Consider the following 26844-nt stretch of genomic DNA (forward strand, 5'->3'; position numbering starts at 1 on the left):
AATATACTCACGTCTCGCCATTAACAATGTTAGTCCCATGTTATTGTGTAAGTAAATTAAATATTAATTTGTATAAATAATTTATTTTAGTTAAGTACATTATAAATTGGACGGGCGACATTATAATAATAAAAAATATAAGCTACAGTCAACCTGGGTAACTTTCAATCATTTGGGTAACATTGACAGTGGGAATATGAACTAGTTTCGATTATTTTTTCATATGAAACCAACACAATTGATAAAAGTTTGCAAAACTAAAATAAATCTTTATCAATTGTGTTGGTTTCATATGAAAAAATAATCGAAACTAGTTCAAATTCCCACGTTCAATGTTACCCAAATGATTCAAAGTTACCCAAGTTGACCTTAACCTAATAAGCTTTTAATATTTTGAAAGAGAGGCCCAGTGGCATTATTCCTGAAATAATGGAATATTAAATCGATCGAGTTTGAAACAGCACGCTATGATTGTTATATATTTTGATCTTTATTTCTATAATAATAAGGTATATTTTCCTCTGCTAGTAGTAGTCAGGAACGGGCGCGCACGCGATTTTCACGAAGTCTTCATAACGCACATTTGAATTGTTGTTCACATTCGCCTCACGGAATATATTGTCTACCTGTGGATAGAAAATAAATATTTTTAGGACACCAAACATTTTTTACATAATACTAGCAAACCCGGCGAACTCCGTTTCGCCACCAAATGGCTTCGTTTTATGTAACATTTCGTTTTGTGATTAAGAGATGAAGAAACATTTTTTTATGTTTTATATTTTTTAAAAGGAAAAAAATATTGCATTTCACAACAGTAATGAATTCATTTTGAATACAAAAATGAAGTGTCATTTAGTTGAACTTCTCTAAGTATATGAAAGTGAATCCAAAGTAAATACTGAATCGAAGCGTTATACGTGTCCGCAAATTATTCGAAGATTCATTGAAGTGCTCTTTGGTAAACCACAAATGATTTTGGTCCACGTACATTTACCAACAGCAGTCGCAAATAAAAACATTCATCATTTCTAGGATGAACAGTATACATACGACCTAGTGCATCAGAGGAAAACACCTGTGGCCAATCTGGAACTGGGGTGCCTTGTTTGCGACGTTGGAATTTCTTTGTTGATTGATTCCAAGTGTAATACTTGGGCATTTCAACGTACATCAGCGTCGCTGCGAATGGATCTGTTTCACACATTGAAAAGAAGCTAGTCAATGTTGTCGATGGTGGTCTCTCAGCTCGTTGTGCGGCATTAGCCTCAGTGAAGTAAACTCTTTGGCCATTTTCCAAATGCACTGCTAAATGTACAACTGTGGGATATCTTTCATGAATTTGAAATGACAATAATCGCCACAGTGCTTCATTAGTACTGACGTATCTGCCCATTTGGAAGTTGCTGATTTCGTCATTCGCATTTTCCGACGCAATACCAAACACAGCCATGTCGCTGCCTTTTGTGACGTACTTGCACAAATATTTGATTGATTTGGCCGAATGACAACTCTCAACGTTTGCATGTGTTTCGAAAATTCGTGATAGCAGCGGGCAATATGGTACAATGAATTCATTTCCGATCTCAATCTCTTGATTTTGAACTTTGACTTTAATAGTTCGACCATTATCTTCTTTTGAACGCCGACGATAAACTGGATATCCATCGTGCCCTGTGACTGTTTCAGCAACTAACGGTCGCGGATATCGTTTTGTGCACTTTCCATCAGCCATGCAAGGCGATAATGGATTCAAAGCACCGCACGGTCCATGCACCATCTGCGTCGTCACAATGTCGTGTAGATGGGGATCAGTGACTGGATCAGGAATTTCAGCTGATATGATGTCATCCACTTCATTTGAATGTAATTTGTTCAGCAACCAAATTAGGATATGAGCATGCGGTAGTCCACGCTTCTGCCATTCCACCGAGTACATATAACAACGTGTGTCACCAAAAACTCGATACTTAGTAAGCACATCCATCATAACCTTGAGTTTTTGCTGAAATACTCTGGCGATTATGTCATGGCGATCTTGCGGTTTTTGTCCCGGTTCCATCTCACGTTCAATTTCCATCCACTTCGGATTGCAAGTGAACGTAATAAACAAATCCGGAGTTCCATAATTTCGCACGTACGTCATAGCGTCTTGAGCGTATTCGTGCATGTGGCGTGGGCTTCCGATATATGATGATGGAAGAATCGTCAGACGTCCAACATTCTGAACATCGCCATCTGAATGAATAGCATCACGCAAGTGTATATAGTCCTCAGATCGTAGCTTTGCCTGATTGTATCGGATGAACGCTAAACGTTCGGTCTCGACTTTGACATACATGTCGACAGCGAATTGCTGGAATAGCCGACGGCACTTCAGAATGACATTCTCCTCATGTGTACGAATCATCAAACGATACGCATAGTAATTCATTGCGCTTAGATTTTTATTCGTTGATACACCTGAAAATGCAAAATTAAATGAATTGTTAATAGAAACCAATAATAGCAATATAATTAGTGTGTGAATATTTTACCTGTAATTGGATCGACCATCTTCAACGTGATGTCGTATCCGTCTTGCCCTTGCCAATAAATGATTGGATATTGTAACGCATCGTACAAACGATGTGTCTCGTTTACACGATGCATGATATTGCTTCTTCGCTGAACGACAATGTCTCGCGATTTAGTTGGATCGCCAACAATAATTGCAGCAACATCATTAACGGTGGGTGCATTGAATCTTCGCACGTGTTCACCTGTTGGGGTACAATCCGCTCTTATGACAAATTTGTGCGTATCCGATGGCATTTGTTCCAATGCTGTTTTGAACATATTAACCACAGCGTTATTAGCGTGAAAAAATGCTTGCAACTGTTCTATAATTCGTCTCTTTAACTGTTGTGTTCCCTGTATATTGCAACGCACATTCAGCTGATCCACCATCGACGAAATAAAATATATTTGCAGAAATTGATGCGGCTCATCCGGTGATGGCACCATTGAACCATGCAAATGATATATTTGTCCTTGTATCTGTAATTGCAAACAATCATTTGTTGAAGAATACGGTGTAACTTCTGATCGTGTGATGGTGTAGTGTTTGGTGTATATGTAGTTTTTATTGTTGCAATTCATTTTGTTAGTGTGAGTGATTGGTTCTGTGTGTTGTATCTTTTACCTTGCAAGTCGGCATAAAGCCGCCTTCTCGAATGATATTAGCTCCAAAGGAAGTCATGCGAAAGCAGTTATTGTATTCAAGGATGTGTTGAAGAAAATGGTAGGAATCGTGATCACTTCCATCGAACAATTGTTTCAGTGGCTGTGGTGGTGTAAGTAATGGATCCAGTTTGACTTTTCCACTTGCGCAACACAATCCAGCCGTTTCTCTTTTAAACTTTAACGCATTACAATATCGGCATACAGTCGTCATTGGTCCAATATCTAAATTTTCATCATTACTGTAGTTCGCAGTGGGATCATATTGGAATGCCAAGCGATTGTATGATGCCAATGATCTTCGTGTGCTCACGCGCTGTCTTAATCGGGCATTTTCTCTTATTATATTTTGTCTTACTTCGCTTAAGTTCTGTGAATACACTTGTTGCTGGCTTGCATGTCTTGTGCGGCGGCCGATGTTCGCACGTCGTCCTCTAGGCATTTTGGACTATGGACAGAGTAGTGAATTTAACCTCAAATGCACGATCCACATAATTTACACAGTTTAACTTACCACCTTAAAGACAAAATGCCTGCTGTTGAAATCGAATAAAAATCTGAACAATACACGTAATTGATTTGTTGGTTTCCAATTAAAATGTTAGGAAACGAATAACTTATATTTTTTACTTTTTTGAACACAATACCGTTTTTTCACATGAAATTCTCTGTCAAACAATATATCACGCACCGGCACCATCTACAATGAGTAGCTGTCAAATAAAAATATTAAAAGAAATACGATACAAATATTGGTATGTAGTACATGCTATGTATCAGAGATGGCGCTGTATGAGAAAAATGATTTTCTCTGTTTTTTCGCCTTTCTGTTGAATTTTTTCCTGAATTTTCTTTGCTATAAACCTCGCGGAGCTCGAGACCTTTCCAACGAATCCAAAACCGTGGAAATCGGTTCGTGCGTTCTGGAGTTATAGCGTCAGGAAGGAAAACCCGACTTATTTTTATATAGTAGATTAGGTCGGGGAAAAAGTCTTTTCGCATTATAGTATGTATGAACTTGTAAAAAGTTGTTCAAGCCGCCCGAGAGGCCTTTGACATGGCTTAACGACTGTTATCTTAGTAGACAATAAACGGGACCGACTTTTAACGTGCCCTCCGAAGCACGGAGACGCCCAGCTCAATACCACTATGCGGTCACCCATCTATGCAATGACCGCGCCAACGGTTGCTTAACCCACAGATCGTTTACCGACCGGCGAGCGCAACTGGCTATGGGCGTAACACAACTTGATGCTTTGCTTTAAAAGAGTGCCTTCTAGAAAGAACTTGTATGTACAAACCTCTCTGGCAGACAATCCTTCTCCCCAGTTCTGCAACAAGTTCCTCAACTGTCTCGCTGGGATTACTCCATTCTTCTCTGCATCACCTGCTTTGAAGGCGTTTACCACCTGCAAGTTATTTATAATATACTCAATAAAATAAATAATATGATATAATGGAGATATACGCTAATTTAATTAATAGTCATAATGGGTGATAGTTTGTTTGGGAGTATTTAAAAAGCATCTTAAATTAAAGTTTCTAGTTTGATATTTCTTTTTTTTTCTATTGAAACAACTTTTTTATTGATACCATTCTATCATAGTAAAAGATGTTATTTTGAAAAACCATAGCCTAAAGGTGAACGGCAGGTTTATATGAAGAATACGTACAGCTTATAAAATGTCATGTTTAGGTTTACTTTTTGTTTTAATTGGTAGCTAATATGATAGACAAGCTTATTTTAAAATTCTTATATTTTTAAAAGTTGGGAGGTTAAAGTTATGTCCATTTTTAGAAGCCCCGATAGTTCGCTAAATTGCTCAGATGCTGTCAAAACCATAATCCAAAACAACAGCAAATTAGAGGATGCGTAGACGTCAGACGAAAAGTGACGTCTCATGAGATTTTCTTTTTCTTTAGTTGTCAATAAATATAAGCCATAGACCAAAAATTATTATTTAAATAAACAAATACTTTCTAATTAATCCGGACTTCTAAAAATAATACTCCCAAATAAAAATAAGTGACTTAGTCCCCTTAATAAGTGGTACAAATTCTGTTACGAAACAACACAAACTTTAAGCTGTACGAAATCTGCCGATCTCCTTTGATACGTAGTTTTTAACTATCTCCCAGACAAATTTCATTTCTTTTCTTTCCTTATTTCTTAAACATTCCCACTTATAATATTAGTATAGATTATTATCTATACTAATATTAATAATTACATAATTGGATATGGTTAGTCAACCCACACATAGTCATTTAATGCCAAACTAAGCAGAGCTTGTACTATAGTAACCAAATAACTGATAAACATACTTATATACTTGTAAATACACACTTATATACTTGTATTTACCTCAGTAGGCAAGTTCTCAGCTCTGGAATGTATGTGCATCACCTCCAGGAAGTCAGCAAAAGACATTTTACCACCCTTGCCTTTCAAATAGCCTGGAAATTTACAAATACATGAATTATTTATGAGTTGATATTCAGATTGTAACAAAAATGGTTTTTTTGTTTTAGAAACTAAATATATTTTTATAACTTAAGCTTATTTTATCTGTTTCACACTGCATTTGTGGCTTTTTTAAACCGCAAAATCAATTTTACATTATAGCCTGCAGAGACAGACAGACAGCAGTCTTAGTAATAGGGTTTATTTTAAACTGTTTGGTACAGACCTCAAATAATAGTCCATACTAATATTATAAATGCGAAAGTAACTCTGTCTGTCTGTCTGTCTGTCTGTCTGCTACTCTTTCACGCCTAAACTACTGAACCAATTTGCATGAAATTTGGTATGGAGATATTTTGATACCCGAGAAAGGACATAGGCTACTTTTTACCCCGAGAAAATGACGCATTTCCCGGGAAAATCCAGGTGGCGAACGAAGTCGCGAATAATAAATATTATAATGACATTGAATCAACAAAATTCCGTTGTCATGGCAACTGTTTTAATGGCGGATATGCTTTAGCGCGACTTCGTTATATTACGAGATATAAATAATTTTGAGAATATTTTTCGTGAAAAAAAGCATATTTTATATCACCACGCTACGACCAATAGGAGCAGAGTAACAGTAAAAAGTGTTACAAAAACGTGGTCAATTCTGACCCATTCTCTCCTATGTGACGCAAGCGAAGTTGCGCGGGTCAGCTAGTAAGCTATAATACCACTTCCTCTGTGTGCCTTACACTGGAATTAAATTTGTGCCTATTTTTAAGCCACAAATTTGCTTCTTTTAAACCACAATTTCAATATTACATTATAGCCTGCTAAGACAGATAGATAGCAGTCTTAGTAATATGTACAGACCTCAAATAGTGCTAAGCTTCAATGCCACTTACACTCTGTGCCAAATAATTGCAGTTTTTTAAATTGGTTCAGCGGTATAATCTGTGTATTTATTTATCTATACTAATATTATAAAGCTGAAGAGTTTGTTTGTTTGTTTGTTTGAACGCGCTAATCTCAGGAACTACTGGTCTGATTTGAAAAATTCTTTCAGTGTTAGATAGCCCATTTATCAAGGAAGGCTATAGGCTATATATTGTCATGCTACGGCCAATAGGAGCAGAGTATCAGTAAAAAAAGTTACAAAAACGGGGAAAAACTTCATCAGTCATATTAGTATGATTATATTACCTGCAAGCTCCTGTATAGTAGGGCTCATGCCAAGAGACCTCATCACCACAGTCAACTCATCCAATGATGTGATCTGTCCTGAACGCGCGAATAAGTAGAAGCATTCACGAAACTCTGGAAATTAAAGAAACAAGTTGTCAGTTTGATTTTATACCTATCTACAAATAATATTAAAGTTGAACTTAAAGAAAAAATAAGTATAATTAAGTTAAAAGAAGAAATTAAGAGGAAAGCTTTTGGTTTAATTCTCAATGGTAATATATTTCTAGTTAAGGATAGCAAGTAGGTAAGTACATTAGTAGGTGCTAAAAAGGTTGTATTTGGTACTTAGTTTAATTATTTTATTTTAACAAGCTGATGGAGTATCATAGATGCCTGAGAATGCAATAAAATATAATATGGAAGAATTAAAAGTACCTACTATATATGTTTCGAAACTTAGTTCGGAGTAAAAATTTGCATAAAGAAAGCACAGTTAGTTTGTGCTACTTGTACATGTTTCGGTCTGTTTTTACAGCTAAGGTAAAGTTTTATACATAATTGCCTACGTTTATTACAATAAAATTAAGTTTTTTTATGAATATGAAGTCATATCTATAGATAATCTACAGAAAAAAAAAACATTTTTCTGATAACTAATCTTACCATCAATGTCCTGTTCTTTGAAATAACGCGCCTGAAATAAAGTAATTAAGTGTTAGAAAATAAAAGCAATTGATATATTATACAAATAACAATGATAGTTACCATTTTTCTCAATAAATTAAAGGTAAATAAATTAAATTAAAAATAAAGTAAGTGAAACGAAGACAAAACCTTTTTTGACAGTTCAGAATTATGTCAATAAAGTAGTTGAATGCGTTCCAGCTACGTGAAGTTTGCTAATCGTTGAGCATTCGTTGGTATAAAAAAATATTTGTTATATTCTTACATAATAAGACCCAGATCTATTATACTTATATAATTCTACTTCTTTTATATCATCTGCGTTGTTGTTAATCATTCAGAAAGCATATAAATTTCAAATTTTTTAAAAATAAGTTTTCTAAAAAATAAAAAAAAGTATCTACTTAGTACTTTATAAATATCTATAAACATACATACAAATATACATGTATAAAACACAAGCTACTGAACCATATAATATTACTCTTATACATACAATATAAATACATTATAATACATAAACTTATAATATATAATCAAAGCTCTTATACAATATATACATATATGTACATCTTAAGTACTGCTATAATTAAATGAGACTCGACCGTGTCCACAGACAAACTGTTCAAACAGTTTTGTGGACCATAAGTATAAGTTTCATGTAAGAAACACTGTTTTAATAATAATAAATAAATAAATAAATAAAAGAGCAGTTAGGTACCACGTAAAAATACTTTTCATAAAAGATTTTTTTTCGGATCAAAAGACTCGTATTCTAGGTCAGAAATTTTATTATCTGTGAACCAACATGGATGACCTATCAGCTGACATTACTGAAGGCATATTTTTCCATGGTGTAATTATCTAAATTGAGCGAATTATTACATAAAACGTTTTTCAATATAGTTTTCAGTGATCAACAAGTTATTCGAGTGATCCATCGACTCTCACCTGCTATGGATATTGAGAATACGATAACGTGAGTAATTACGTTTAACATTGAAAATCTGCTACTTTTTGTGTCGAAATTAGCATTTTACCTTGTACTTAACATTGATAAGACGACAATAAACGTCCTTTAGCCCTTGTAAATCTCGTTAGAGATTAGAGAACATCATATTAGGTTATAACATTGTATCGATTTATTTTTCTACGTCGTTTATCGACTAAGCCTATTACGTGTACATCTATATTAGTGTAAGTTATTATTTATCAGCCCTGTTGTAATAATAAAACAATATCATGTAATACATTTTTTGAATTATCGATTTTTAATACAGAAATTATAGATTCAGGGCCGTATGACATAATTGTATGTTTACAGTAGTTAACATATTCGAAATGTCGAATAGTCTGACCACATTGTTTTTTTTTTTTTTCTAATTTTCCTTATTTACTTTTTTCCGTTTCCGAACTGTACGAAATATTTTTTTTAAATATTAATATCATATTATATCTTGGAATCTAATAAGAGTCCTATTGGAATTCTATTCATTTTAATTTATATTACATTTAAGTAATGAAATGTATCCTCAAACAATAAAATTTGCAATGTCCTTTCAATGAAACTAACTTAGCAAAGTTCAATAACCTTGTCGTAAGAGTTTTTTTTGCGGCATATTTATTCACTTGTTCAATCAAGGTCATTCATTCAAAATTATAACTACATTTCTATAGTAACAATGCTTCATGCTTAACAAATATTGTTACGAAATATTTGAGTAAAAAATATTGTATTTATGTATATTGTTGTGCAATTCAGTCATTAGTTTAACATAGTTTGCAAATAACCAAACAAATTTTTAAATGCATACATACATAATATCACACTTTTTCAGACTACTTTCAGGCAGTGACCAAAGAACACCACTTGGTACAATCCCTACAAACTTTTATAATAATATATATTTTTTAATATTCTTGTATAAATAAAAAACCTTATTAAAAAAATGTACTGGGCAAATATCATAGGGCATTATTTAATATCATGTCAAAGAAACATAATAGTTAAAAGTATATTCTATTTATACCAAAATAATGAGTTCAATCTCTGCTATTGTCCTACTGACCTAAGTCTTTAACACAGATACTATAGCTTAGCTGGTTAGGTAGACAAGATTGGAATAAAAAAATATATATTATAGGTAGTAATGTTACTATTCAGGAATAGTATTTTTTAGGGAAAAAGGAGAGGTTTTTTCTCTTAAATTATTCCTATTTGTGGCACTCTATTGAGGGATAGAATAACATTTACTGTGTACTGTGAATCAAGCAACTTGATATGTTCTGTGGTTGTTGCCTTGATTATGTTCAACTATGCATTATGTACTTATAACAATGTTATGTACATAATATTATTTATAACTAGCTTCCACCCGCAACTGCATCCAAAAAATCAAAAATGTTTATTTCGTTTTCTTGTACAACTTTTACAATAAATGTTACATAGAGACCTCCTTTTAAGTAAAAAGTATACCTGTGCTAGGAGGTCTCGCTCTTCAATAGCAAATTATAAAAGGGAAAAAGTGGTGTACAGAAAAAAATATAAAAAGGAAAAAAAATCTTGTCCCCGAGAAAAGATTTCTCAGGGAAAAAGTGTCCAGGTTATAAGCTATAGGAGTACCAAATTTCATTAAAATCCGTCTAGTATTTTTTTCGTAATAGAGTGACAAACATACACATCCTTCCATACTTACAAACATTCGTACTTATAATATTAGTAAGATACATAGTATTATTTATAATGAGTTGTGTACATAGTTTAGTAATAAATACAAATGTAACTAAGTGTTTGTTTGAAAATACAAGAGCTGAAAATATTTACGCGTTTCTATGGCTCTGTAGGTAGACAATAAATACGATGCTCGTTGCCGCTATAACAACAAGCTAAAAATTTTAAAAAATACTAGGGACCCGACAGACTTTGTCCTGTCAACAAGTCTTTATTTTGAAAATTTGTAAACTATTTTTAATAATGTAAACCATTCTCAGATCCCCTTGAACACACACAAAATTTCATCATAATCGGTCCAGTCGTTTAAGAGAAGTTCAGTGACATACACACTTACAGAAGAATTATATATATAAAGATTAGGTTGGGGATAACGTCTTTTCGCATTATAGTATGTATGAACTTGTAATAAAATCTTTTCTCTACACAAAAAAGCTTGATATTTGTGTACCTCACGAGTTCACTGAAAGAAACCTAATGAACCGTGTACTCATTTGTGATTGTTGAAGCCAAAGATATTTTATTACAAGTTCATACATACTATAATGCGAAAAGACTTTTTCCCCGACCTAATATGTATTAAGGGGGTTCCTCATACAATAAAAGAGTTATTTTTCGTAATTTTTTGCTCAATATTAAAAACGGTAACAGGTAAAAACTTTAAATTCAGCAGATGATAGTACGAAACCCTTCGTGCGCGAGTATCACAGTTATTTAAATTTATATATTACACCATATTTTGCAATATAAACATTCTAAATTTATATAAATCGGTTTAACTGTTCGACGTAAAGGTGAACAAGGAACAAACAATATTCTTATAACACCATGCTTGTATTCTTAGTTCCGGTGAGCAGCTGTGTATAACACACCCATTTTGCTAACAATGTTAGTCTCATGTAATAGGGGGCAAACTTATTGACATATACCGGGCACGTTACGAAACTTTGGACTGCTATTGATAATCTATACTAATATTATAAAGCTGAAGAGTTTGTTTGAACGCGCTAATCTCAGGAACTACTGGTCCGATTTGAAAATATATTTTTGTGTTGAATAGACTATTTATCGAGGAAGGCTATAGGCTATATAACATCACGATACGACCAATAGGAGCAGAGTACCAGTAAAAAATGTTACAAAAACGGGAAAGAATTTTACCCATTCTCTCTAATGTGACGCAAGCGAAGTTGCGCGGGTCGCTTTCGAATATTAAGTATAGGTTTTAAGACTGGAGTACTACAGGGCGCTATTCTTGGTCCTTATCTACAAAGCAACATTGTAATAGTTGCTATATGAATATAATATATTACGATATAAATATAACTCAAGTGTTTATTTACATTGTAGATGTACTTGTTATCTATCCAATCATTTCAGCTCATAGCAAGTTGCGCTCACCGGTCGGTAAACGATCTGTGGCTTAAGCGAAATTTAACGCAAGGATATTTACAAAGGACGCTAGAAAATGTAGGTCTTATGAGACATGGACCGCGTTTAAGCGTAATTGGCTAGTTTTAGCTATTTATTTATTTATCTTTACAACTATTTTCACAGGTTTACCACAATATAATTAAACTTGTACTCGTAAAAGGTTCATCTAAAATGCTCAGACTATGTAGCTTTTTTCGTAAATAATGTTGAAATTATAATTATAACAGACTGAAACATTTTATTAGACACTCATTTGATACCAACGAAAATATGACATAGTGACGTCACTGCGTCGTGTTTCTATACTAAAATGTGTTAATGACATTTCATAGACAGTGGTTGATAAAGGCTGGTTGAACTCTACGAGATAGATCAATATCAATCATGCCCCAGCGGGTTAGAATAGGTGGTTGAAAGACAACTTTAAGTTGGTACCTCCCACGCAAGTGGTCGCAGGTTCGAACCTGAGGCAACATACCAATGACTTTTCGAAGTTATGTGTGTATTGGAAAACTTTGCATGCCTAAAATTTGTTTAATACATTCATGCAAAGTCCCCAACCCGCAATTGGTCAGCGTGGTGGACTCAAGGCCTAACCCCTCTCTCATTACGGGAGGAGACCCTTGCCCAGCAGTGGGACAGTAATGGGGTAAAATAAATAATAACTATCGAAACCAGGCTTGTTTTAGAATAATGCAACTAATTTGTTTTTTTTCTATTTGTCCACAGGATCATAGTGCCGTCTAGTCGTAATTACTAATTAAATAAAAACATGGAAGAGCCTATACAGCGGCCACAAAAATTGGACGCCAAGATAACCTAGTCTTGCCAGACTAAAAAAAAACAAGTTGACGTAGAAAAAAAATAGTTATAGCAAAGCAAATAAAAAAAAATAGTGAAATTTTAATAATTAAGTGAATAATAGATTATATATATTTATTTTTTTGTTGATTCCAATATATTTTTTGAAAGTTTGAAAAACTTTGAGTTACCAAAGAGTAGGGTAGTTAGATGTTGTTGTATGTACGGGAGCTTGTGGAAAGCGTAAAGGGGGTAAAGAGACACGGAGCGATGGCGGCTACGATGGTGGAGACTCCCCCCCCTCAGCTCATCACCACCATAGAATGGGGGATGATGGATAAAAGCAAGTTTTTCCCGTTGTACACACTTAGTAGTTTCACAGGTGAGTGTTAATTTATTTACTAGCTGACAAGCGCAATTCGCTTGCGTCACATTAGAGAATGGGCGAAATTTTCCCCCGTTTTTTGTAACATATTTTACTGGTACACTACTCCTATTGGCCGTAGCTTAATGATATGTATAGCCTATAGCCTTACTCGATAAATGGGCTATCTAACACTGAAAGAATTTTTCAAATCGGTACAGTAGTTCCTGAGATTAGCGCGTTCAAACAAACAAACAAACAAACAAACAAACAATCAAACAAACAAACAAACTCTTCAGTTTTATAATATAAGTATAGATGTTAGGCCCATGTAATAGGGGCCGAGCCTATTGCCATATCAACACACCACCAAACTCCGGGCTATTGAACACAATCAAAATAATTCAACAAAGATATTATGCAAAAATTCAAGTAAAATTAGGCTAAGTCTAAACTAGGGTAATATTTTTTTATCTATTAATGTATGTATAGATAAGTGTTCAATGACAATCACCTCATTTATAAGATGTTTTATCATGATAACGACATAATCTAAAAAAGTTAACTAATGGTTAGTCAACATTTTTAAATAACCTTTAAATAAGTGTAGTAAAGTCCATCGAAAATAAAAGTCTATACTAATATTATAAAGCTGAAGTGTTTGTTTGTTTTAACGCGTTAATCTCCGAAACTACAGGTCCGAATTGAAGAATTATTTTACTACTAGCTGACCCGTGCGGCTCCGCTCGCGTGAATTTCGTACTGTTGCTTATTCGTTTGAGCACGCGAATTGCGAAGCACTCGATACACCTACACATAAATATGCTAACAACCCTTTTGTCATCTAATGGTTATTTACGAAAGGGACCCGAAGGGCACACAATGTGACACAGGCTCAGGCAGGCCTGATTTCCAGTGGTTACCTTCTTTTCCGCTCTCGTCTGTATCCGTACCAGTTTACAATGTAAAATATAATACCTTATTATAGACAGACCATTGCTTACCCGTCTGGATTCAGAATATTATTATAGCTACAGACAGACCTATCTGCGCCGGAGCTCTTCACACGCGTAATAATGTTATACTTGCGATGATACGTCCGAAACCGCGTAACCCGTTATTATTTTTTATATATCATCCGTTGTTTATTTTTTAAAACTTACCACATAGTCTGTTTCATAGCTATCCAATTTATTTCCTTAATGCAACCAATTAATTTGGTTGTGTTACGAACTACAACGCCATCTGTTAGTTGCGGCGAACAACGACAACAATCGAAATTACTCGGTTTGCCATCTAGGGTATCCTGACCGCACCGGACCCACGTAAACCAACATTTTTGTGTAATATATCATACAACATTTATGTTTGAAAATCTTATAAATGTATAGCCAGTTTCAAAGGTATTTTTTTTACAATAAAGCAATCAAAATAAATTAATTAGGAAAAACATGCTTTGTTGCGGATTATAACGCCATCTATTGGTTGGTGCAAACAACAGGTATCGATACGGCCGGCGCCGCGTTAACTATGCCAATTCAATGTTGTGAAATAGATTGCAACGCCATCTATGGTCTCTATAGGGAAACGCAGGTTCAAACGATTTCTACGTATTTTTTTAAATTTTCTAAAAATCTATGAAATTTTATGCTATAAAAAGTATCCCAGAAATTGCTCCACTACTTATTCTATGCATATACCAAATTTCAGTGCATTCTATCCGGCAGTTTTTACGTGATAGCGACACATACAGACGGAGGACAGACAGACAGACAGAAAAGAAAATTATAAATTGCAGATTCGGTATCAGTATCCGTTACTAAACACCCCCCATTGGTTTTTTTTTAAATATATTCAATGTACAGAATTGACCTCTCTACAGATTTATTATAAGTATAGATTGAATAGCCTGTTTATTGAAGAAGGCTGTAGGCTATACAGGGTGTAAATGACAGCTAACCGAAAACTTTACTGGTAAGTTTGTGACACTGTATGCACGAAATTTACTCCAACGATATTTCTCGGAAATGATTGGTTCCCGAGTTCGTCATTTTTGAGCGTTCAATGTATAGTGAACAACGCGATGTATCTCCGCGCATGCCTACGAGATTTCTGGCGGCGGCGGCGCGCTGAGCGACGACATGTCGCGACGCGTCGTAGGTACGTACGCGTACCACCACGTCTATGGGCTCACTAGTATGCAACGCTATCATTAGATAACAATCTCATGTAGCGTTTATGGTATCGTAAGCAGGCCCGTATGTTACAATAGCTCATAGTAAAATTGTAAGTAGGTAGGTACCTACTTGGCTTACGTGAAATCAAACAATAATAGCAAAATGTAACCAATAATAAGAAAGTGCTAAAACAAATTGTTATCAATGTCTATCAACACGCAAATACCTGGTGTATGGCGAGAGTTTGAGTACCTTTGGATCCGGACGTACAGGTGCAGAGCACGCCGTGCACTTCCACGTGCTTCACCATACATAACACATCAACATTTCTTCTTATTTACGAACACAACTGATCTTCGAAAACAATAACAACAAAAATAATAACAACAAAACCACTAACAACTCAAAACCGGAACAATAACAAGTAATAATAAACAACAGTTCACACACGACACACGACACGACGAATAGGACATAACGAACGACACCGGTGAAGAGCTTCCGTCTTCCGCGAGCGAATTGCTCGAACTATCAATCAAAGAGAGCCGCCGGCGCGGGCGCCTCTCCGCTCACTCGCGCCGCCCCTCGCCCGTGCCACCCGCTCCCTCCGCGCCGTCCGCGCGCGCGCCGCCGATTGGGTGACGAGCGACGAGTTAGGATCCCAGCGAGAGATTAGATTCAATAAAATATTGATCTGGCATTACTATTTTTACTTGTCACAGTTGTTACTGGTTGCATTGTAGTTTTATTCAAATACCAAATAACATTACAAACATTATTGATGTAAGTTTAAAAAACTTTGATATTTATAACATAAAATCAGCTTAAAGTAAATAAAATAAACACGAAACGTTTATTTAATTAAACCATAAAAAATGTAGGTACATAACAATGATAACAATCAATATCCATTAATATTCTTATCAGAGAAACTAACTTATCATAATTCATAATCCCCGGAGAATTACTTAGCATCCATTTTGCCGCATCCCATCTATGTAACATCCACGCGCGGTCGCGGCGTCACGCGTCACTACGGCCATCTACTTTTCGAGTCGCACCGCGCTTGTATGAAGTATGAATGAGCGTGTAAATATCGAATAGAATTTTGCAAGAACAAATGGAACAAAGCGACAATACATGTTAAATTGTTTATTAGAGATTTTTATAGCGCTAAAGAATATCAATAGGATTTTTTGTTGTTCTGTATGTATTTGTACGTGTAATAATAATAAGATATCACACATTTTAAATCTTATGAATTTACCTTTTATCGGAGAGCGGGATAATTATGTAATTTTCATTTTTAACATAGAACAAATACTAAGTAACGCTGCATACTAGTGAGTGTGAGGTTGACAGCTGTGTGCGTAATCGTGTCTGTGTGGCGCGCGTAGGTAAGCGGCGTGACGTCGACCGTCGCGGCCGGCCGCCGCCGGCGCGGTGTCGTTGGCCGAACAGCTGATAGCGAATTTATACGTTGTTTTAATCCATTGCTGTTTTTTGTGAAAAACAGTAATATGACGGTTTTTTTTTCATATTCATGTTGCATTGTGTAGTATTAACGAAATAATACCAGAAAAAATAAAAAAAAACGCATAAAAAATCGGAAAAATCAAGAAAAAACCGATGAAAATTTTCAACGCCATAAGCACCAGAATCGTGTCTAAAGTCATTTTTTTTCGTTTTCGGTAGGCTGTCGTTTACACCCTGTATATCATCACGCTACGACCAAAAGGAGCAGAGTGTCAGTAAAAAAACGTTACAAAAACGAGGGAAATTTTGACCCATTCTCTCTTATGTGACGCAAGCGAGGTTGCGCGGGTCAGCTAGTAATCTAATATATAAAATTCTCGCGCCACAGTTTTCGTTACCGTACTCCTCCGAAACGGCTTGACCGAATCTCATGAAATTTTGTGAGCATGAGTAGGCCTGAGAATCGGCCAACATCTATTTTTCATACTCCTAAGTGACACTATTTTTTTTATTTTAATTTATATGGCAAAACAACGTTTGCCAGGTCAGGTAGTAGTATATAATAAGCTACCTTGTGCGGGCTGCAGCGCGCGGCGCAGCGTGGCCAGGTCCCAGTGCTGCAGGTGCTCGTGGCTCAGCGCCCCTCCCCCGCCGCCCGCCCGCAGCGCTCGGACTACCCGCGCCGCCGCGCCCACCGTGCTGCCACCTAAGGGAGGAATAATAGTCAACTTTACTATATCGCACTGACTGCCTCCGTGGCGCAGTGGTTTAGGTCACCACGCCGCTACCATTGCGTCAGGAGGTCGTGGGCTCGATTCCCACACGGGACAATTATTTGTGAGATTCACAGATATTTGTTTCGGGTCTGGTTGTACTTTGTGTCCGTTGTTTGTATGTTTGTAAAAGTCCCCGCGACATAAGACAAATTCTTAGTGCGGGAGTTGTCTTTTTAAAAGAAAATAAATAATACAATAGTAATTCAATATACAACTTTTATCAGAATAACTTGTCCCCGGACTCACAATCACAAGAGGAACAAAAATCTGGTGTTTAGATAGGATTGTTTCGAGGGGTCCTAGACTGTTGAGTCCTGGAATTATTATTAGGGGTCTTAGACTATTTATGAGTGGACTATGTATGGGGGGTACCAGACTGTTTATGAGTCGTCCTAGACTGTTTACGAAGGGGTCCTAAACTTATTTGAAAGGTAGGAGTTATACTGTTTAGGGGCCCCATGCTGTTTAAGGGCCCTAGACTGTTTAGGGGTCCTACATTGTTAAGGGGCCCTAGACTGTTTATGGGTCCTAGTCTGTTTAGGGGTCCTATACTGTTTATGGGTCCTAGACTGTTAAGGGGGGATCCTAATTGTTATTAGGGGGGGTCCTAGATAAGAATGCTTATGGGGGGGACTGTTTAGGGTGGTAGCAGGGGTACTGACAGTGCGCGAGCGCCCACACGACGTCGCGCACGAGCGCGGCGAGCGCGTCCGCGTTGTTGGCGAGGCACAGGCACAGGCGGCAGTGGCAGCCGAACCGCGCGCGGTACACCCACTCCTCCGTCACCATCTCCACGCTCCTGCACGCAACACATAACAAATCCATTAATATTCATTAAATATGAGTTATATCCTTAGCTTTCTAACATTTCAGGTTTACAAGTGAATTCATATTAGTACCGCAATAGATAGGAATTGAGCTCCATTGCAAGAAAATTAGATACCTAACAATACCTAGTAAGATCCTGAAAGGAATCCCTAGTATACCAAACTTACCAGACGTAGGATATTCTGGAAAAAAGAATTCAACAGTAACATACAACTAACGCCATCTAGTGCTCATCGTAACCAAACAACATACAACTAGTGCCATCTACCGGCCGTCGACACTAAACAACAACGTACAAGTAACGCCATCTATCGTCATATGATATAAGAAATGTTGGTCCATAATGATGCGGTACTGACATGTTGCTCCCGATGAGCGTGAACATGAGCGCGCTGATCTCGCACCACGAGTGGAACACGCCCAGCAGCCACTCCTGCACGGGGCTGAACGTGGCCGCGCCCGCACCACCCTCGCACGTCACGCGCTCCGCTTCTGAACACAAGAAAAATACATTTTCAATATCTTTTTACATTAATTCCCCCTCCCCACGTCCCATTATGTCCCATGCTTTCTTCACGTATGTACGCCCCCTCTCTCTCTCTTTATCTAAAGAACATACTACCTTCTCTCAGCCTCAAACTCTACCGGCCCTCCTCCGACCACCTTTACCCGGGAGCGGCCGTCTGCCTACTCCCACCGACCTCCGGCTCCCCACTACAGGCCCCATCTCGCGGTGGCCCCCGCCCGGTCGCGGAGGATAAGCCCCCCCCCCCCCCCTCCAAACTTCATTTTACCTCTCCCGCATGTCATTCTCACATTCCCCCTAACTCCTACATCTCATTTCCCTATTCCCCCCCCCCCCTCCTCTAGTATTATCACTTGAATGCGACTCACCACACACGTAGTGTAACAGCGCGGCCTCCTCCTCGGGTGAGACGGGCGTCTCCTCGTAGTCTATCATATCGCTGTTGGACAACCTGCAACAACACAACAACATTTCTATAGAATAGTTCTTGAAGGTATGCAAAGTCCCTAACCCGCACTTGGCCAGCGTGGTGGACTCAAGGCCTAAACCCTCCCTTATTACGGGAGGAAACCCTTGCAGTGGGACATTAATGTAAATATAATATAAATATCATTGGACAAAATAATAGCTTGTACTATGGTAACCAAATAACTGATAAACATACTTATATAGATAAATTGACAACCAGGCTCAGGACAAATACTCGTGCTCATCACACAAAGATTTGTCCCGGGTGGGATTCGAAGCCACCACACACGGCGCTATGGTTGTTGCGGCGAGATAACCGCTTAAACCACTGCGCCAAACGTGCAAAAAGTTCTATAGAATAGTTCTTGAAGGCATGCAAAGTCCCTAACCCGCACTTGGCCAGTGTGGTGGACTCAAGGCCTACCACTCCCTCATTACGGGAGGAGACCCTTGCCCAGCAGTGGGTCAGTTATACCATGAACTAATCAATTAAAAGCTATTTTTAACACTTTACTTATAAATATATTATGAAATAGCTATACTCTTATGCATTTCTTAATAGTTTTTTTGTTAACAATGTTTGCCAAAATGCATAGGTATTTGGTATTGTAAAAATAATTCGTCTTTCACTCAATGAGTCTCAGTTATTGATACAATGCCAACAAAATATTTTGACAATCTTATGTTTTTTACATTATTTCGCGTCGTAGTAAAAAATATATCTTTTTGTCACATATTATTGGTCTTTGTGTCCAGTTGCGCTCACCGGTCGGTAAACGATACGTGAGTTAAGCAAACCTTGGCGCGGTCATTCCATAGATGGGTGACCGCATAGTGGTATTTGAACAGGGCGTCTCCGTGCTTCGGAGGGCACGTAAAAAGTCGGTCCTGGTTGTTGTCAATTAAGATAACAGTCGTTAAGCCACGTCAAATCAAAGGTCTTCGGGCTTGAACAACTTTGACACTAGGTTGACCACTAACCATACGATAAGAAGACTGGTCTTTACTGATAAACTATTTAAGGAAAATATAGTTATTTTTTTAGGGTTCCGTACCGATAGGGTAAAACGGGACCCTATAACTAAGCCTCCGCTGCCTGTCTGTCTCCAGGCTGTATCTCGTAAACCGTAATAGCTAGGAAGTTGACATTTTCACAAATTATGCTTTTCCGTTGCAGCACAAAAAATAAAAATTGGGGTGGGTCCCCACACTATAAACGTGTTATTTTCTCTGTCTGTCTGTTACTCAATCACGCCTAAACTACTGAACCAATTTGCATGAAATTTGGTATGGAGATATTTTGATACCCGAGAAAGGACATAGGCTACTTTTTACCCCGGAAAAATGACGCATTCCCATGGGAAAATTCAGATGACGGACGAAGTAGCGGGTAGTACAAGCTAGTACTTTTTAAAACAGTATTGGTTACTACGGTACTCACATGTCAGACTGTTCGAGTGGCGTGTCGTCTTCCAGTGGTATATCATCGCGCACGCTCTCCTCCGCGGACGCGAGCAGCTGTAACAATACACATATTTATTAACATTAGCTCTTAGAATTACCCTCTTATTCATAAAAAGTATAAGCATAAGTTATGAAGGGCTTATAAAGTGTTTTGTTTCTTTCACTCCTTAGCGAAATGAAAAAGAGAAAACATTAGGTCGGGGAAAAAGGTTTTTCGCATTATATGTAGTATGTATGAATGTATGAACTTGTAATAAAATCTCTTTGGCTTCAAGAATCACAAATGAGTACACGGTTCATTAGGTTTCTTTCAGTGAGCTCGTAAGGTACCCAAATATCGAGCTTTTTTGTGTAGAGAAAAGATTTTATTACAAGTTCATACATACTATAATGCGAAGACTTTTTCCCCGACCTAATATTACAGTAGTTTTTTAACTAAAATAGGTTTACAGTGTGTTTATGAATAAGAGGGTAACTTCTGGAACAGCCTATTAAAATAAGCTCATAGGCTAGATAGACAACCTGTTATAATAGTTGATTCTGAGGTTCTAGGTTCTTCTCCGGGGTAGGATAAGAAACATCACTCACATTTCATATAAACTAACTCTTCTGTAATAGTTCATTACGAAGTTTGGGGTTAAACAGTTACCTGCAATATATCCTCATGTCTGATGAGGAAGTGTTCAGGGTCTGGCGTGGACGCGTCAGCGCTCAGCAGCGGCAGCAGGAACTGACCCATGGCGGGCGCTTCAGCCTGTACAACAACAATTTATTTATAAAATCCATATAGCCGAGTGGTATAAGTTGATACCTCCCACGCAAGTGGTCGCAGGTTCGAACCCGAGGCAACACACCAATGACTTTTCCAAGTTAAGTGTGTATTAGAAATAATTGGTAACCTATTAAAATCTCGAATTTCTGTTACCCGAATCTTAAAACCCCGAAAACGCTTGGTAGAACTTTTAAAAGACAGGTGTAATGATTGACAACTTTTTAAAATCCCTTTTTTAATTTCCCAGATGAATCAATTTCCAGATGCACTAAAACCAAATTTACAAAAAGTATTTTTTTGTTTCCCATATTCTCATAATCCAGATACAGTTATACCAGATTCTCGGAATACTTTTTTTTATTTCCCATCGTACCATTTTCCAAATAAACTATTACCAGATTTTCATAATCGTTTTATTTGATTTCCATACAATCATATTCCAGATGAACTATTACCAGAATTTTAATAATCCTTTTATTTGCTTTCCTTGATTATAGATAGGTTTAAGTGTCAAATACGATTCAGTAGGTTAGGTTAGGTTAGAACTGTGACCCCCCGCACGAGCCGAGCGAGCGAAGCGAGCGTGCCGCGGCAGCGGCCGGCGAGTGCCAGAACCGACTCGCTTTTGTTTTGCTTGCCCATTAGATACAGATATAAGTGTCAAATTCGATTCAGTAGATTAGGTTAGAACTACGTACCTTTAAATAAACAAACTGATTTATGTTGCCAGATTACTAAAATACCGAACAAAATTTAGTACATTAATATTATATTACCGGATTTAAAATACATGGATTTAGTTTTTCTGGATATCGTTTATTTGAATTTGAAAAATCTTGATTTAAAAAATCTGGATTTCAATTATTTGACATTCAAAAATCTGTGTTTTAAAACATCGGGCTTTCTAGTATATGGATTACGGTCATCTGGATTTTGTGCATTTAGATTTCGTGTGTCTGGATTCTGAAACATCGTACAAATGAATAAATGGGTAAGTGAAATTTGGAGTTGCGATTGTATGGCAAATAAAACTTCGGAATTTTAAAATTCGGGATTTTGATAAAATGTCCAATCGTTTTCTGGATTATGATGTTCGGAATTTTAAAATTCGGGATTAAGATAGGTAACCGAAATAATTATCACTTGCTCTAACGGTGAAAGAAAACATCGTGAGGAAACCTTGCATACCTAAAAATTTGTTTAATACATTTATTGAGGGCATGCAAAGGCCCCAACCCGCACTTGGCCAGCGTGGTGGACTCAAGGCCTAAACCCCTCCCTCATTACGGGAGGAGAGCCTTGCCCAGCAGTGGGACAGTAATGGGTTAAATTTATTAAATGTATTGTATACTCACGGAAGCCTTGTGTTGGTATCCATTGCAGTCCATGTCTGTGACCGCCGCTGCCTCCTTCATGGAGGAACTGTCCGACGAACCAGCTGCACAAATAATATTCTGTATTAGTTCAAACTAGCTGACCCGCGCAACTTCGCTTGCGTCACGTAGGAGAGAATGGGTCATAATTTTCCCCGTTTTTATAACATTTTTTACTGGTACTCTGCTCCTATTGGTCGTAGCGTGATGATATATAACCTGTAGCCTTCATCGATAAATGGGCTATCTAACACTGACAGAATTTTGCAAATCGGACCTGTAGTTCCTGAGATTAGCGCCCCCGCCGCCGCGGCCGGCCCGTACCGTGCCGCAATACTAATATCGTGATATCTCCTAAACTATATGTCTAAATAACACACTGTAAACTGCAAAAATAATCTAAATTAAATGCTCGTGATGATGAACTTACTTATTTTGATAAGGATATATGTATTATTGGTTATATCACCAGTTAAACATCACCCAACGAATTAAATGTTTTTTTAATACAGAAAAGTAGTTTTTGTGACTTAAATAAAAAAGCTGGATATATGTCATCGCGGACTTTTTTGTAGAACTAATAAAGACCAATGTTTTTGCTATACATTGTTCTTACTTGTATCCAACGGTATAAGCGGCGCACGCACAAATGCAATCTTCAATTAGATTTTTTTTCTGACTTCTTGGACATAAATCGCTATAACTCAGCTAATATAGTTTCAATGTATTTCAATTATATATAAAAACCTGTCGGAGAAAATACTCTTTCTTTTAGTGAAAACCGCATCAAAATCCGTTGCGTAGTTTTAAAGTTTTATGCATACGAAGGGACTACAGACAAAATGGGCGACTTTGTTTTATACTATGTAGTGATGATAAATAATATTAACTGACAACCATACTCAGTAGTCAGAAGCTTAGTCTTACTGAAGGATATCGTGTTATAAGTCAGGTAACTGTGTTGTGGAGGTCTGATAGACAGTCGCTGCATGTAACATACTGGTGTTCAGATGCTTACGGTGAGACTGGAAGCCGACTCCAACATAGTTGGAAGAAAGGCTAGATAGGCACTAACAAATTTAATATGGTAACTGCAGATACTTATGTCCTTTAATGTTTCTTTCTTTTTTAAAAATCCCGCACTAATATTGGTTCTTGTGTCGCGGGGACTTTTACAAACATACAAATAGACACAAAGTATAACCAGACCCGAAACAATTATTTGTGGATCACAAATAAATGTTCCGTGTGGGAATCGAACCCACGACTTCTCGACACAGTTGTATTTGCGTGGCGACCTAAACCACTAAGCACGGAGGCAGTTAACTAACTAATAAAAACTAAATAAACACGTGTTTCAGTGTTTTTGGAAAATCGTCCCCCAAGGGGCATATATACAACTAATAGGTGACTGTCTGACGTCACCCTGGCCGGCGAACTCGGGGGAGCTTTTTGGCCATTACACAAGGGGGCATATGGGGGGACGGCACCCGTGTGTCGGGGTGTCGTCCCACACTGTGGACGGCCACGTCAGGGCTGCGGATGTGTGCCCAGAGGCGTTCCCATAGGCTCGGCACCAAGCGGCGAGGAGGCAACACCTTGGTGGTTTAGTGGCTAGACCTAGCCCTACTGGTTAGGAGAGCCCCACATACTCCAGCGCTCCCTCGGAGGTAGAGAATGCAATTTCATGCATTCCCCAAGTAAAAACAAAGGTGACTGTTTGACATCTGTGATCTATCAATTCACAGCACACACCACTGGACGGATCGAGCTAAGCTAGTTTATTATTATGCAAGTAGTGATAAGGGCATATACTCACGGACGTCGTCGAGCTCGGTCCACTGGTCGTGCCTCTGAGCTGGGACGACGTGTCTAAGGTACGACGCAGGTCTATCTGCGATACATTATCGGTACCGGTCGTTGCGTCGGGCGTAACTTAACTTGTATGGGCTTCGCAACGACGCATCATCGGTTGAGTGTGAACGGTCGAGTGTTTTTCTACACATATGACGTATGTTCTGTCAGATTGTCTTCGTAAAGTAGTGATAAGGGCGTATACTCACGGACGTCGTCGAGCTCGGTCCACTGGTCGTCGCTGTCCGAGTCGGCGCCCACGTCGGACGCGTCGGAGAGCACCTCCACGCGCCGCACGCGCATGCACACCGCGCGACGAGCCGCCGCGCTGCGACGACGACACATCTGTACAAGGAAAAGTAAATCCATAGTTAATATTATAAATGCGAAAGTAGCTCTGTCTGACTGTATGTCTGTCTGTTACTCAATCACGCCTAAACTACTGATTGGAAAAGAGACTAAGCTGATAATGAGCTGGATTCTATACAACTATCGAGTTTTAACCAGCTAGCAAGAAATTTTGTATGAAAATCTGATCAGCGCCTCTAATACATTATAAATGTCAAACTCTCGGTACTCGATGGTTCCAATTGTAGAACCAGACCTAAAACAACTTTGTGAATCACACAAATAATTGTTCCTTGTCGGAATTGAACTCACGACCTCCCGACGCGGTGGCGTGGCGACAACCGCTGCGCCACGGAGGTAGTAAATTGATCAGCAATACATATTGCCTCGGGTTCGAACCGGCAACCACTAGCGTTGAAACAACTTAAACCACTCGGCTATCACTGCCTCTAGTTGTACAATACAGTCAACTTGGGTAACTTTGAATCATTTGGGTAACATTGACAGCGAAAATTTGAACTAGTTTCGATATTTTTTTATATGAAACCAACACAATTGATATTAGTTTGCAAAACTAAAATAAACCTTTATCAATTGTGTTGGTTGGTACCCAAACGATTCAAAGTTACCCAAATTGACCTTACCTATAGTAAAAAGTTTACCTCTTTTCCTTTAGCGATGGGCCGCCGCCGGGGTGCCCTCTGAGGCCGGGAGTGACGTCTCGGTCGTCCTCCGCGGCCGCCGGACCACGACGACGATGAAGACCCGCTGCCGGAGCCGCGGTGACCCATCTGTGGGACAACACACAAGTAGATGAATAACCAATCGGGACGAGCTCATAGAAAGTTGCGCTCACCGGTCGGTAAACGATCTGTGGGTTAAGCAAATCTTGGCGCGGTCATACCATAGATGGGTGACCGCATAGTGGTATTAAAACTGGGCGTCTTCGTGCTTTGGAGGAGACGTAAATAGTCGGTCCTGGCTGTTATTTACTAAGTAGAAGAAAGTTTTCTAAGATAACAGTCCCGAAGGCCTTTGACGTGGCTTAACGACTTATCTTAATTGACAACAACCGGGAGACTTTTTACGTGCCCACACAGTTCAAATACCACCGCGTTTACCCATCCACTGACCAACCTCAGCAAGCGTCGCTTAACCTGACAGATCTATTCGCGCGGCTGTTGTTACTTAGCCTCATTGACAATAACTAATATGAAAGTGATTTCAATGTCATTGACCTAAACATTCTGTTGTAAAATGCTGACTCATGCTATGTTTACAAACTAACTATTATACGCGGTACCGTGTGGACATTTCTAATATTGTAACATGTCAAAATTTGCTATGCCGTGATTCTGAGGTACATTTAGCGGTAGTTTATCTATTCAATAGGGTTTAAGCTCATATAATATGACATTTTAAACAGTAAAAATCTGCTAAATGTGCCTCAAAATTCGGGCATCAATCGGAAACGAAAATCTGTCTAAGGGGAATGGTAAGACGCCCTAGAAAGACATACACAGATCATATCGGTGATGTGTTGTATAAAGGTCAGGTGCTACACGTAACCGGCGGTCCTGTATGACAACATGTATGTATGTGAATGAGGCAAGGGAAGTTTGTAAGGATCGTACCAAGTGACGTTCTTTGGTCTCTGCCTACCACTAAGAGAAAAAGGTCTAATATTATGTATGTATGTGTATATTAAATGGAGATCATTGAAAACCTGGTATCACTACATAACTAGAATATAACATTCCAATTGGATTGTTATATGAATACCTAAATTAACTGTTCAATCAAGTTGTCTAAAAAAACCATAAATAGCAGTCAAAATCAAATCATTTATTCATTTAGGTCAAATGCTGACACTTATGATAGTCAATGATACAGAGTCACTTATCCT

General features: G+C 37.9%; 1 protein-coding gene and 1 long non-coding RNA gene across 6 annotated transcripts in view; one reads left to right on the forward strand and one right to left on the reverse strand.

The window, feature by feature from the left end:
- Positions 1-481: 481 nt before the first annotated feature.
- Positions 482-26844, reverse strand: part of LOC142985595 (calmodulin-like protein 4) — a 29648-nt gene continuing 3285 nt past the window's right edge. Inside the window, exons 2-14 of one of the 4 annotated variants that reach the window (XM_076133868.1) lie at positions 25601-25729; positions 24800-24935; positions 22719-22801; positions 21241-21345; positions 20569-20645; positions 19028-19110; positions 18493-18625; positions 17968-18104; positions 17101-17235; positions 6881-6994; positions 5588-5679; positions 4524-4631; positions 482-626 (exon numbers count right to left, since the gene is read on the reverse strand). In XM_076133868.1, coding sequence (XP_075989983.1) covers positions 525-626; positions 4524-4631; positions 5588-5679; positions 6881-6994; positions 17101-17235; positions 17968-18104; positions 18493-18625; positions 19028-19110; positions 20569-20645; positions 21241-21345; positions 22719-22801; positions 24800-24935; positions 25601-25729 — 1434 coding nt within the window. In that variant the 3' untranslated portion in view covers positions 482-524. Of the gene's footprint in view, positions 627-4523; positions 4632-5587; positions 5680-6880; positions 6995-7525; positions 7557-7627; positions 7768-17100; positions 17236-17967; positions 18105-18492; positions 18626-19027; positions 19111-20568; positions 20646-21240; positions 21346-22718; positions 22802-24555; positions 24757-24799; positions 24936-25600; positions 25730-26844 lie in introns of those variants that run through there. The other 3 variants (XM_076133870.1, XR_012960213.1, XM_076133871.1) reach the window with 3 other exon arrangements.
- LOC142985596 (uncharacterized) lies at positions 7948-25705 on the forward strand. 2 transcript variants are annotated; one of them, XR_012960215.1, is made up of 3 exons: positions 7948-8525; positions 12441-12894; positions 25615-25705. It is a non-coding gene; the product is annotated as an uncharacterized LOC142985596 (long non-coding RNA). The 2 variants fall into 2 exon arrangements; XR_012960214.1 differs by lacking the exon at positions 25615-25705 and adding an exon at positions 17074-17209.

This window comes from Anticarsia gemmatalis, chromosome 30 (assembly GCF_050436995.1).
Source record: "Anticarsia gemmatalis isolate Benzon Research Colony breed Stoneville strain chromosome 30, ilAntGemm2 primary, whole genome shotgun sequence".
Classification (NCBI taxonomy): domain Eukaryota; kingdom Metazoa; phylum Arthropoda; class Insecta; order Lepidoptera; family Erebidae; genus Anticarsia; species Anticarsia gemmatalis.